At 39.0% G+C, this 13680-nt stretch overlaps 1 protein-coding gene and 1 pseudogene across 13 annotated transcripts in view; one reads left to right on the forward strand and one right to left on the reverse strand.

Annotated features, from left to right (window-relative positions):
- Positions 1 to 1607: 1607 nt before the first annotated feature.
- The window catches only part of THOC2 (THO complex subunit 2), a 112264-nt gene continuing 100191 nt past the window's right edge, over positions 1608 to 13680 (reverse strand). For 9 of the 13 annotated variants that reach the window (XM_027054309.2, XM_053201625.1, XM_053201622.1 and 6 more), the window contains 4 exons: positions 13464 to 13621; positions 11241 to 11317; positions 10716 to 10761; positions 2972 to 4525 (listed from right to left, as the gene is read on the reverse strand). In XM_027054309.2, coding sequence (XP_026910110.1) covers positions 10734 to 10761; positions 11241 to 11317; positions 13464 to 13621 — 263 coding nt within the window. In that variant the 3' untranslated portion in view covers positions 2972 to 4525; positions 10716 to 10733. The other 4 variants (XM_053201624.1, XM_053201621.1, XM_053201623.1 and 1 more) reach the window with 4 other exon arrangements.
- LOC106972831 (tyrosine-protein kinase Fer-like) lies at positions 3893 to 5119 on the forward strand (annotated as a pseudogene).

The raw sequence follows: 13680 nt of genomic DNA on the forward strand, positions 1-13680 counted from the left end.
CTCTCTCTCTCCCCCCCCACTCCCCCGCTCACACTCTCTCTCCTAAAAATAAACATAAAAAAAAAAATTAAAGAAAAAAAAAAAAAGATGGCAAGCTTAGACACCAGCCACTACAGTTCAGAGCCTAGGTCCTGAGAGGAATCCTGCATGTTACATGATTTTCATTTAAAAGGTTCCAAGATGGGTAGGGGGTTAGGGATTACTCCCACTCATATTACTTAGTAATAAAATATTCATACCGGGGGAACTGCCTCAAAATATGCTGCTTTGCACCTCTTCATTCCACACGGTCCCTCTAAATAGAGAGCAATAAGCCCTGCCTCACCCAGGTTCCTATTTCCTCAGAGGTCCTCCCCCCACCTAACATCAAATATTTCTTTGGCCGTACTGAATAGAATGGAAGGCATGTGAGGGTAAGCAGGCACTTTGTTGTGCTCAAGGCTGTACCTCTACTGCCTAAGAGGCACTCAACTCTTTTTAAAATAAATCTTCTATAGGAGGCTCTATAGCAGGTTTTTGTAAATGAAATTCTACTAGAACTCAGTCGTGTTTATCCATTTACATATCACCTATCATTTGCATATAGCTGCTTCATGCTATAGTGGCACAGCTGAGGAGTTCCAACAGGGAACATAGCCTGTAGAGTCTCAACATAGCCTGTAGAGTCTCTACATAGCGTGTAGAGTCTCAAGCATTCACTATCTGGCCCTTTACATAAATAGTTTGCTGACCTCCAATAGCATTCATTTGGCCCTTGTTTCTCAAGCTACCATAGGTACAGGAGTTACGTCTTAATAGTCCTTTGTACCTAGAACACAGATGCTTAAAAATAGCTATCACTACACAAATACAGATTTCCTACTTCCAACATAAACTATTTTGGCCCAGTTAAATCCAAAGTTAGTATTTTCTACCCTCAATGTATTTCTAGCAAGGATACAACCAAAGCTCACCTGTATTCAATAATATGGGGGATAAGAAGAGATACTGATGCCAAGTACTGATCCAAACTCACAATCCTGTATTTAAAATGTGAATGCAACATAACTGGGAAGCCCCCCTCCTCCCCGGTAGGTTTCAGACCAATGATTTTGAGGTTAACCACAGTTATTTTCTCAATGTCAAAATCATCTTAACAACGTAGAGTTTCTTTTTATGCCAGGCTCATTATGGGTGCTCAACAGTCACTGAATGGATCATTCTCCCATAATTATTGTGGCCATCAATTTTTGCAAATTACAATTACCTGAAAAGGGACATCAAGATTTGTATCCCTTTGCCAATTCTAAAATATGCTCAGCATTTCTCAATCCTTTAAAAAATTATAGCCTTGTCATTCTCTAAAAATTAATTTGCACAGGTATCACTGGTTCCAAAGAAATAGAGTAAATGGATAATTCTAGGCATGGTTTCAGCCCACTGTTTACCCACCCCGGTGCAGAGGTGAGCAAATAAGATTTTTTCATATTATTAGGTGAGATATCATTTCAAAACACTGTAGACCACGGACTAGGACAGAAATGAAAAGAGAGAGCTGGGAACCCTACTGAATTATCTTTGCTAAGTTATTGTGAATAAGCAACAATATACACAATGATATACAATCATTTGAGAAAACTATTGTTTATTTAGAAAAAAGGTTACACTGGTAGAATTCAGTAGATAAAAAAATTTTCTTTTAAAAATGTCACTGTGAAACTTTTCCAGACGAAAGTTCAGCAATACAAAGCTCCTGTAGCTGTAGAATTAAAACACAATTAAGTTTTTGATCTTTACCCCCCAGATTTGTCTAACATAATTACAAGAAAAAATGGCAAGGGACAAGTGAGTGCTAGTACCTTTTTCTTTTTGAAACAGGTTTTAATGTCATACACGTACTATATAAAATGATTCTTAAGCACTGCATAAGACACTGCTCCCACTTTGTTTTTAGGGACTAATATTAAAAACAGGCCAAAAAATAAATTAAAACTTGAGTTTTAAAATGAGGTAAATTCAAAATGGTTCAATAATTGTTTATTTTCAGTTTCAAGCAATAAAAAGGAAGCATCTCAGATCGAAAAAAAAACAAAAACAAAAACAAAAATCAAACAAAAACCAAAACAACTAAACCCAGGCAATATTTATAGTTAGCCTAAAGTGAAATTCTGTACACAAGTAACCTTATTTGCTTGTTGGGAACCGTATGCAGCACATTGTGCTAAAAATATGGAACAGTTAACACTTTCAGCCATTTACTGAAAATAAACATGTAGAAAACTAAGCAACAAGTTAAATACAGTAATGCACAACTCAACAATTTTTAAGTTTTCAGCATGGAGCAATAAAGCAGATAACTAAATAACTTAAGAAGATGCAAATGGGCCCTCTTGATTCATAATTCTTGGCAATCTACTCAGGAAAATAAATTTCTGGTCACAGCTGAACCATTTCATTCCAATCTCACCTGAAAGAAACAAAGTGATTATATTGATAGATAAGGAAGGAAGAAAATAGGGCAGGCAGGGAGAAAGGGAAGGAGGGGAGGAACAGGTGGAAAGGAGAGGGAGAGGAAGGGAAGGAGAGAAAAAGGAAGCAAGAAGGGAAGGAGGAGAGGAAGGAAAGAGGAGGAAAGGAGGAAAACAAGAAGGAAGGAAAGAAGACTTAAGAAATAAAGAAAAGCCAATGAGCTCTGTCAATAACCAAGGCTTGAATTAAGTCTCTAGATAAGAATGAAATATTTGTGTATTTCTCATTGCCCACTCTCCGAAACCATTAAAGATAGGTACAGTGTGAGGGCTTAAAAAACAAACCAAAAAACCAAAAAACCACTGAACATTCTGTGAGGGAGGGAGGATAAAATGAAATAGAAACAAGTAAAATACTCCACAGGGGCAAGCAACAGCTTGTCAAAAGGAAACAGGACACACGGCAATGAAAAGGAACCGATTTTACATGACCAACAAAAAAAAAAGAGAAAAATGACATCACATTTTTCACAAGGACACGATTTTAATAGTGACTTATATTAAGATGCAATGTCTGCTAAATTATAAAAATTGCTTTAAAAATATATTGACTTAATTATACTCATTTCCTTTCCTTTATGTACTGACATTTTCAAATACTGCATATTGAAATAAATTCAAAACATGATCATTACAACATGTGGCAAATAACTTCATATCTGCCTAACATTATTCTCAAATTTTAAACTAATGCTTAAAGCATTAAACTTTATTGACGAAAATACTACATTCACATATTTCATAAAACCAGAGCTAGAAGGGCCTTGGAAAGTAATCACACTTGCATGAAATGCTGACAAATAATTTACACATCATTTCTATACAGCATTCTGTTCACACCATGTATAACCTTGACATTACCAATTATAGTTGTGGATACACTAATGTTGAACTTACAATTTTAATACTTAAAAATCATTGTTCCTGTCCATCACGGATGAATGGATAAACAAAATGTGGTACACATTCATACAATGGAGTATTATTCAGTTATAAAAAGAAATGAAGTTCTGATACATGCTACAACATGAATGAATCTTGAAAACATGATGCTAAGTAAAAGATGCCAGACACAAAAGGCCACACATCGCATGATTCCATTTTTACGAAATGTCCAAAACAGGCAAATCCATACAGACAGAAAGTACATTAGTTGTTTCCAGGGGCTGGGGGGAGGGGAGAACCAACCGGGAGTGACTACTAACGGGTATGGGGCCTCTTTTGGGGGTGATGGAAATGTTCCAGAATTAGTGGCGATGGCTACAACATAGTGAATATGCTAAAAACCATCTTAAAATGGCAAATTTTAGGTCATATAAATTTTATCTCAATTTTTCAAATTGAAAAAAAAAAGTGTTGCAATAAAGAGATTATCGTGGTATCGGGATGGCCATAACTAGAATAAGAAATGAGGGTCTCAGTCATGATGATGTCACAGTAGGAGAATTACTGGGCAAGGGAACTTTTGCTGACATATATTTAAGGGCACATTAAAGGATAAAACTGCTGTTGCCATTAAAACATGTAAAGATGATCTTTCCTGGGAACTGAAATTAAAATTTTCACAAGATGCCAAAATCCTCAAGCAATATAATCATCCTGATATTGTCAAACTTATAGGAGTTTGCACACAAATACAGCCTATCTATGTCATTAAGGAATTGGTTCCAGGAGGCGACTTCCTCTCCCTTCTGAGAAAGAAGGATGAACTAAAACAGTTAGTGAAATTTTCATTAGATGCTGCTTCTGGATGGCGAATTTCGAGTAAAAATTGTATACACAGGGACCTTGCTGCAAGAAACTGCCTGGAGGTGAAAATAATGTTCTGAAAATCAGTGACTTTGGAATGTCTCGTCAAGAGGATGGTGGTGTGTATTCATCTTCTGACTTAAAGCAGATTCCCATTAAATGGACAGCACCAGAAGCTCTTAATTATGGGAGATATCGTTCTGAGAGTGACGCATGGAGCTTTGGCATCCTCCTCTGGGAGACCTTCAGCTTAGGGGTCTGTCCATACCCTGGAATGACAAATCAGCAAGCACAAGAGCAAGTGGAAAGAAGATACTGGATGTCAGTCTCTCAGCAATGTCCAGAGCGTATTTATAAAACAATGCTGAAGTGCTGGGATTACAAACTTGAAAACCACCCCAAGTTCAGTGAACTTCAGAAAGAACTGCCATCAAGAAGAAAGTCATATAGTGATGAAACAGTGCCAAACTCAGCCTTTAGGACTCTATCTTCCGGCAGAGTAATATTTTCTTCTTATTACCCATGCGTTTATACCACATTACCCAGAACATTCTCCTAAGATTATTTTTTTATTTACTATTTTTTTAAACATGTGCCACTTTAACAATTGTAAACAAGAAAGCACAGACTCTAAATGCAAGAGATAACACAGATCTTTTTCACACTTAGGACGGTGGAGGTTTCTCACAGAGTTTCTACTTCGGGCTTTGGTCCGGTCGTCTGTCCCCCACCCTAGACATCTCTGCTCTATCGGTGCTACAAACTGCACTGGTAATACCATGTTTGCAGAAAGACAAGATTACATCTGTAAACATCACTTTCTACTGGGTATTATCTGGACAGGACATCCTGAGGTTTTTTTCTTTCCTCCCCCCAGCACCCCCATTAATAGGCCCTGATGTATTAGTAAGGTTGCAATCTCCCTGATGCTCCAGCATACCCTCCCCTCCTTTGTCAGGGTGTCAGAAAACCATGCATGGAATGCCCTCAAAGAACACCCTCTCAGAGCTGAGGCAGCCAACTTTAAATAATGTTACTTTATAGAGAGTTGTGACAGCAAGAAGCAAGTTTGAAAAGTAGGGTGGTCTGGAGAAAAGTACAGCTAGACTGGTGATCAAAGTAGAGAAGAGAGGCAAACATAAATTCAGCCTTCTTACCAGAGGTATGTCTTTATGCACGCGCGCGCACACGCACACACACACACTCTCTCTCTCTCTCTCTCTCTCTCTAAGATCAGATTCACCAAAAAGGTCCTAAAGAAATGTTTCAATAGTACATAGATTCTTCATAAAAGAGCCCTCTTAATGGCAACAAAATTTTTTTTAGAGAAACTATAAAATATGAGCCCACAAAATAGATTGTTTCTGGTTAAGTGTCTTCACCTCAAAGGAGGCATCTGAGAGTTTAGTTACCTTCATTTTCACGAGTTTCTGAAACGGTCAGGATTTCGTGATCCTACTTGTCTCTCTCCCTCTCCCTCCCTCCCTCCCTCCCTCCATCTCTCTCTCTCTCACACGCACGCACGCACGCACGCACGCGCGCGCGCAGAAGAAAGGCATGTATGGATGAGGCTGACAGAAAGTCAAATGAACATTTATGAGGAAGAAAGAAGATACAGGAGAAAGACACAGCGACAACCATCCTAATGCCACTTTACTCCTTTCATTTGTCCTTACACTGCTACCTAGGAATTCTTATCACAATAAACACACTTCCCAAGATGTTTCATGTAGAGAAATGTAACACAGAATTAAACTGGGATTCTGATGAACTGAATCTTAGCACACCCAGGGGTGCCTCTTAAGATAATGGCACGTGTAAGGGACAGTCACACTCAGAGGTAAATGTGGCATGGGAGCCCTCTTCTAAGTGCTCATGCCTATGTCCCGATAGAAACAGCACAGCACCTAGTCAACATTTGGTCTGCCTTAAATGGAAAAAAGGAAAAGAGAAAATTCCTCCTATTCTGCCCAATTGTTTGGTACATACGAATAGCAGTATAAAGAATGCACACCCATTAAAGAGTATAAGTGATGGTAACGAAGAGAAAAATAGTCGGTGTCTATCATTTCAATCTCCTAACAAACTTTCTAACACATTTAATGATTACTACATACAGACCCAAATAAAAGCATGTAAACCCGCCCTCAAAAAATGTGTTGCAGTATACAAAGAAAACTTCTTTTAAACAGGATACTATCAAATACTGTAAGTAAAGTGAACCACCTTTTGAGGGCAATAAAAAGTCAATGCTCTTTCTCATCAATCCCAAAGAGGTATACGTAATACTTCTGTCCATAGCTCTCCATGTGAAGTTAACAGAGTATCTGAAACATAGCAGGTAATAAAGAAAAATACCTCGTTGTTTGATTAGAAGGAAAGGATGAAGTCACTGCCTGCAACAAGATCAGAATCGAAGGAGGGGGATAAGTAACATACTCGTACATTACACAGGAATCTGTGGCTAGGACTCTAGGCAAACTGACATGCCCACATGTAAGCAATGGGAAACTGAAAAAGAAACTTAACCGCACACTCCCCACTCCAACACATATTACAAGTACCTAGGACTGTGCCTCACCATGGCAACATGTTCCTAAAATGAGCGATCTCTGAGCACTTAGGAAGTCAATTTCCAAGTATGGACTAAAGAAAAAAGGCTGAGAACAGGAATTGCAAAATCAATGGTTTACAGAGGCTAATTCGTAATGGAAACAAATGAAGTCAACTGGGTGGGGACTGATTGAGGTAAACTATTTAAAAAAAAAAAAAAAAAAAGACCCACTCTCTATATAAGGGGCGGGGGAGGTAGCCAGCACCTAGGCAGGTCTAGCAGGACACAATGTTGCCAAATATTCCAATTCTTCGAGAAAAGTGGAAATTCGGATTTTGTCAACTCTTCTGATTTTTAAAGGAAATCAATCAAAACAATGTTAAATATTGTGTGAGGCCAAGAAAATACACTAACAAGCCACATTCTGCCCTGGGGCTAAGAATGTGCAACCCTGGGTTTAAAGGATAAAACAGGTTACAAGGAGGATACTGGAGGTGAGAGAAGAACCGGAGACCGATCGGGCCTGGATGGAGTGGGGGATCACAACTGGAGCGTTAGGACACTATAAATGCAGACGGACAGGGTAGCGCTTCACTGCTCATGTTCTCTGAAATCAAAAATTAAAGTCCAAGAAGACTGAGCTTCTCAAAGTCTGGGAGCAAGCCTCAGCACAGTGTCTGGCTCACAAAGGACTCTTAAAAGTTAGCTAACCTTGACACTCATGAACTGAGGACCACACATATCAAATAAATACTGAGAAGCTAAAGGATTGTTGTAAGAGACAAATTTTAATAGGCAGGAATTCTTAGAGATTAAACCACGGGGAATAGTTAAAGGCAAAGCAGCTAGTAGCGTTCAAAAGACTAAATCAAGGAGGTAAGATAAATTTGGACAAAAACGTTAGTAATAACAAGTAACAGAAGATTCAGAGAACAAGGAAAAAGGATTTTACCAATAAAAATTATGAGATAGGAAAAGATTACAGAAGACTTTGGAAGGAATTTAATCTGGGTCACATTTATGTATTTTATTCTCTCTAATCTTATCTCTTATCTCACTTTATTTTTTCTCAAATCAGGGTGATACTTACAAATCAATGTCATTTCCCTATCCATCCTACTCAAAAAAAAAGTCCTAGAAACCAACAATGAATCTTGCAATTAATAACATTAAAAAAAAGAAATTTTTTTTAACATTTATTTATTTATTTTTGAGAGATCGTGAGCGGGGGAGGGGCAGAGAGAGAGGGAAACACAGAATCTGAAGCAGGCTCCTGACTCTGAGCCTTCAGCACAGAGCCCGACGCTGGGCTCGGACGCTGGGCTCGAACTTGAGATCATGACCTGAGCTGAAATCGGACGCTCAACCGACTGAGCCACCTAGGCGCCCCAACAATTAACAACATCTTTCACAGGGCGCCCGGGGGGGTTCAGCCGGTTAAGCATCCAACTCTTGATTTCGGCTCAGGTCATGATCTCAGGGTTTGTGGGTTTGAGCCCCACACTGGGCTCCGTGCTTGGGATTCTCTCTCTCCCTCTCTCTCTCTGCCCCTCCCCCGCTCACACTGTGACTCTGTCTCTCTCCCTCTCCCTCTCTCAAAGTAAATAAGTAAACTTTAAAAAATAACATCTCTGAATCATGGAAATGCGACACGTGTCGCAGTTCTCTTTTCTGTAGAACATTAAATAAATAAAAAAGGAAGCAGGAAGCAGGGAGCAGCAGATTTAAAGTAGCCTAAAGGTAAATGGTGCCAATCAGAAATGATGAAACTTCTAAAAGAAAAAGAAGAACAGAAAGACTTGACCAATTCTAGAATGTATCCAAATAGGAAGAGGCATCCAGGGGGGCGCCTGGTTGGCTCAGTTGCAAGACAGTGGGACTCGTGATCTCGGGGTTTTGAGTTCCAGCCCCACGTGAGGTATAAAGATCACTTAAATAAATAAAACTTAAAAAAAAAAAAAAAAAAAAAAAAGAGGCAGCCAGAACAGCCAGAAGAAGGAAAAAATCAACCAGAGCTTCACAAAATTCAGAATCTACCCAAGGAGAAAGTATAGGACACAGTTGTCAAGAAGAAATTGAACAGGATGAACATCAAGCCAAATGTATCGTAAAAGGATATCTGAATTGAGAAGCTTTGTTACAAGACCACCGATCTAACATCTAACACCCAAGCCAATCTTTCATGCCTTTGGTCCTGAAAGAGTATAGAGAGAGGTAAAGTACAAATCCATGGCCCATGTGAGTAAGAACTCAAAGAAGTCTGCAGTAAAACTTTCACGTGCCAAAGAATAATATTTAGGTACTGAGTAAAGAAGAGAGATGTATAGAATCACAGTGAAAGTGGTCAGTCACAATGGCTGACTCATTCCTAATGAAGATATAAGTGGCAGGTTTTTTCCTTCTCTTTAATAAGGAGACCAGGTGAGGGGCGCCTGGGTGCGTCCAACTTCGGCTCAGGTCATGATCTCACAGTTCGTGAGTTCGAGCCCCACGTCGGGCTCTGCGCTGACAGCTCGGAGACTGGAGTCTGCTTCAGATTCTGGTCTCCCTCTCTCTCTCTGCCCCTCCCCAACTTGCACTCTGTCTCTGTGTCTGTCTCTTTCTGTCTCAAAAATAAATAAAATATTTTTTAAAATTTTAAAAAATATTTTAAAAAATTTTAAAAAATGAGACCAGGTGAAAGCAAGCAGTTTTAAAAAGCAAGGGGTGCCTGGGTGGCTCAGTCAGTTGAGCGTCCGACTTCGGCTCAGGTCATGATCTCGCAGTTCATGGGTTCGAGCCCTATGTCAGGCTCTGTGCTTACAGCTCTGAGCCTGGAGCCTGGGGACTCAAGTCCCCACCCTGCGGCCAAAATAAATAGGACAAAACCCATTCCCTAAAACTCATACCCTAATACAGAACGGGTTTTCCTACATTTCTGACTCTTAATTTAACTGTGAACAGCCTTGGTTCTCTCTCTGGTTTCATAAAAGCGGCAGCAAATGTTAGGGGGAGGGTCTAGATAGGAAGCATACATTAGGAAGTGACTGCTAATAGGGAAGCAAGAAAAGGAGCTACCACAAAGTCAAGACCTTCAAATACAGTCATCTCAAGCCATTAAACGTAGAGGGCAAAGCAGCCTACGTATCCCAATAATTCTAAGGCATCACCGAACAACAGCCATTCAGATGATCCGAGTGCTCAAAAAAGACTGTATTAGGTTCTGAACACTCTTTTCACTAAGACAGAGTGAACTACTGTCCATATACCATTTATTTAAGATGGTTAAACACTTTTTCAATCTCATATAAGGCATAATTACCTTGAAAACAAAGTTGCATATTTTAAATTCCAGAACTAAAAGCACAGACGGTATTTTCTGGCCTTGCAAAAACATGGGCTGTGGTAGAAAATGAGGCACAGAAACCTAGAAATTTCTGGATAACACGTACGCATGAAAAGGCAAAAAGGAAAACAGAACACTAAAGGTCAAGGAAACCTAGGCTCTGAATATTGGCTCTGCCAGCGAGGATCTCTGTCAGCCTCTCCAGCTTAACCTCTCAGAGTCTCCATTTCTTCACCTGTAAAGTGCAGATGCCAGCACCACCTATAAGGCTATAGGTACTTAAAAAAGGTAAATAATTATCCAGAGAAGACGGGAATGAGTGCTGAAGAGAAAGCCAGATGTTCTTAAATATATCTTGGTGCTAAGAAAAAAAACAGTGTGGCTAATCAGCAAGCTTAAGATGAAAACAGTTTAAAAATAACTGTGAATCTTATTTTACATCTATACCCAAAGACCTGGTCATTACAGTTAGGTGCAAACTTCTAGTTGTAGCCTGCAAAACGTATCTAGTTTCCTCAGCATGATCAGACCTCATTTTATATCTCTCCCTTTAAACGAAAGGAGGTGAGAGAACACTCACCTTGATTGAAAGTCTTCATTATCTGTGCTTGTCCGAGGACTTATGAGTAGATGACAAATTAAGGGAAAACAACTTTGAAAAAACAAAACAAGAAAGGAATGGTGTCTCAACTTTTAGTGCAATCAATCCTTCAGCTCGCGGTTCTACTCGCCTCTGACTAGCCTGGTAGCCTCAACCTCTACCAGCCCTGCTCATCTGCTTCATCATCTTGCCCTTCTATTCCCCGCGCCCCAACCCAAAGGACTCTCTGTTCCCTTTCTTCCTCTTGGTGGCAATACAGCCAGAGAGAATCTTGGTGGCGTAAAACAACCTCAGTCACCACAGAAGTTAAAAAGAAAACATACCAAGTCTCCCCCTTCCACATTTCATATACTTGAGAGGGTTAACTGAAGAGACTACTAAAAGGCTAGTTAAGCCCTTCAACTTTATTCAGACCACATACTACAAGGGTATAATTCTAAACATGACCAGTATCAAAGCTTTCCATTACACTGATTAAATATGCCAATAAGATGAAAAGGATATTGTTTCTTCTCTTCCTTTCCTCCTGAACTGTCCCGTTTCTCTTTCTTTTCTATCTTTTCTTTATCATGCCTGGACTCCTATAAGGAATGGTGGAATTAGTTGGGGAAGCGAAAACCAAATATAAAAATCAGCTCAAAATCCCTTTTTATCACCCACCAGTCACATATTTTTCTTCAAAAACTTATTTAATGATGCCAAAAGCACAAGCAACAATAGAAAAAAATTGGACTTTATCAAAAATAAAAACTTTCATGCTTCAAAGAACACTATCAAGAAAGTGAAATACAATGTACAGAATGGGAGGAAATATTTTTGCCAGCCATACAGCTCATAAGGGTCTAGTATCCGGACTATATAAAGAAGTCTTACAACTGAGCAACAAAAAGACAATCCAATTTAAAAGTGGCCACAGCATCTGAAGAGATTTCTCCAAAGAAGGTATATGAATGGCCAACAAGCACATGAAAAGACGCTCAATATCATTCGTCATTAAGAAAATGTGAAATCAAAACCATGATGAGATACCACTTCACACCCACTAGGATGGCTAGAATTTTTTTAAAAAATGTAATTAAAAATAAAAATTAAAAAAAACAGAAAATAACAAGTCTTGGCAATGACGTAGAGAAATTGGCACCCTCGTACATTGCTGGCAGGAACATAAACTGTCCAGCCACTGTGGAAAATGGTTTGTCAGTTCCTCAAAACGTTAAACATGGCATTACCATAAAACCCAGAAATTCCACTCCTGGGTATACAGACAAGAGACCTGAAAACAGGTCTTCAGACAAACACTTCAGAGCAGCACACAAACATTCATAGCAGCACTATTCACAACAGCCAAAGGGAACAACAAAAAAGTCCATCGACTGACAAATGGATGAACAAATGTGGTATATTCGTACAGTGGAATATTATTTAGCCATAAAAAGAAATGAAGCACCAATACATGCTACGCCATGGAAGAATCTCAAAAATATTGTGCTAAGTGAAACAGGTCAGACGCAAAAGGCCACATTATTATACAATTCCATTTATATGAAATATCCCAAACTGGTAAGCCCATAGAGAGAGAAAGCAGATTGGTAGTTGGCAGGTGCTAAAAGGAGAGGGAAATTGGGAATGACTGCTCAATGGGCATGGAGTTTCTCTTTGGAGTGATAAACACATTTTGGAACTGGCTACACTGATTGCATAATACCGTAAATATACTCAATGCCATTGAATTGTACATTTTAAAATGATTATTTTTATGTTATGTGAATTTTACCTCAATTAAAAAAATACTTATTTAAAAGGAGAAGCCTCACTTTTAAAGCATATAGAGACTTTAAAACAATCACCTTATAATTTTCCAAAACTGCTTTTAAGAACTATGACTACAGGGGCGCCTGGGTGGCTCAGTCAGTTTAAGCATCTGACTTCGGCTCAGGTCAAGATCTCACAGTTTGTGAGTTTGAGCCCTCCATCAGGCTATGTGCTGGCGGTGCAGAGCCTGCTTGGGATTCTCTCCCCCACCCCCACCCCGAGCCTCCCCAGTTGCGCGCACGTGCACGCTCTCTCTCAAAATAAGCAAACTTTAAAAAAATATTAAACAAAAGATAAAAAAGAACTATGACTATATATAGCATAATAATGCTTTCGAAACACTTTACACCTTAATAATGACTTGCCTACTTTATGGCAGATGCAGGAAATGTATTCTGAATATCATCCATGAGTATCTAAGAGAATGCACACTATACTTAGTTTGAAAATCAAATACGAGTTGCATACACATTAAGTCTATTAGGAGAAAAGGTTACAAAAATGTTTAAAAATCACAATTAATAAAGACTTTATGAGAGTGTTACTCATCAGGGAGAATACATGTGACCGTATTTGAACCTCATGAATGTAAAGAAACTAAAATCACTGTTGGTGGAGTGGGGGGGAAAGAAAACAAAAAGGAAAAGCTAAAAGTCAATGAACAGAAGTAGGTGGGAGTGGAATGAAGGAAAAGGAAACTTCACTGATAAACTAATTCTACTCTCCCAGTAATTTGTTTGGGACCGTACTGGCTCGAATTTGCCAGATAAACTGCCCTCCCCCAATGCCTCTTCTTCCCACCCTCAAATAATTAACAAGAAATTATCAGATTACCAAAAAACTCCGTATGTGCTAATATTCAGAGAGTTAAACTTTTAAGAAAAAGCGTTCTGTCCCTTTGTTTTCCCAATTTACCTTTTTGCCACCGGAGGAGATTTTATCCATCTTTTCAGATTTAAACGAATCGCCGCCTTTTTCTTTGCCTGAAGATTTTGACTTATTTTTTTCCTTGTCTTTCTCATTTGGATAAGGAGACTCACATGGACTTTCACTTTTGTGTTTTGAAACCCCCACTAAAATTACAAAAGAGAATCATGAAAGCCTTTTCCAATTCAGTTTGATGATTGCTTCA

The sequence above is a fragment of the Acinonyx jubatus genome, chromosome X (genome assembly GCF_027475565.1).
Source record: "Acinonyx jubatus isolate Ajub_Pintada_27869175 chromosome X, VMU_Ajub_asm_v1.0, whole genome shotgun sequence".
Taxonomy (NCBI): Eukaryota; Metazoa; Chordata; class Mammalia; order Carnivora; family Felidae; genus Acinonyx; species Acinonyx jubatus.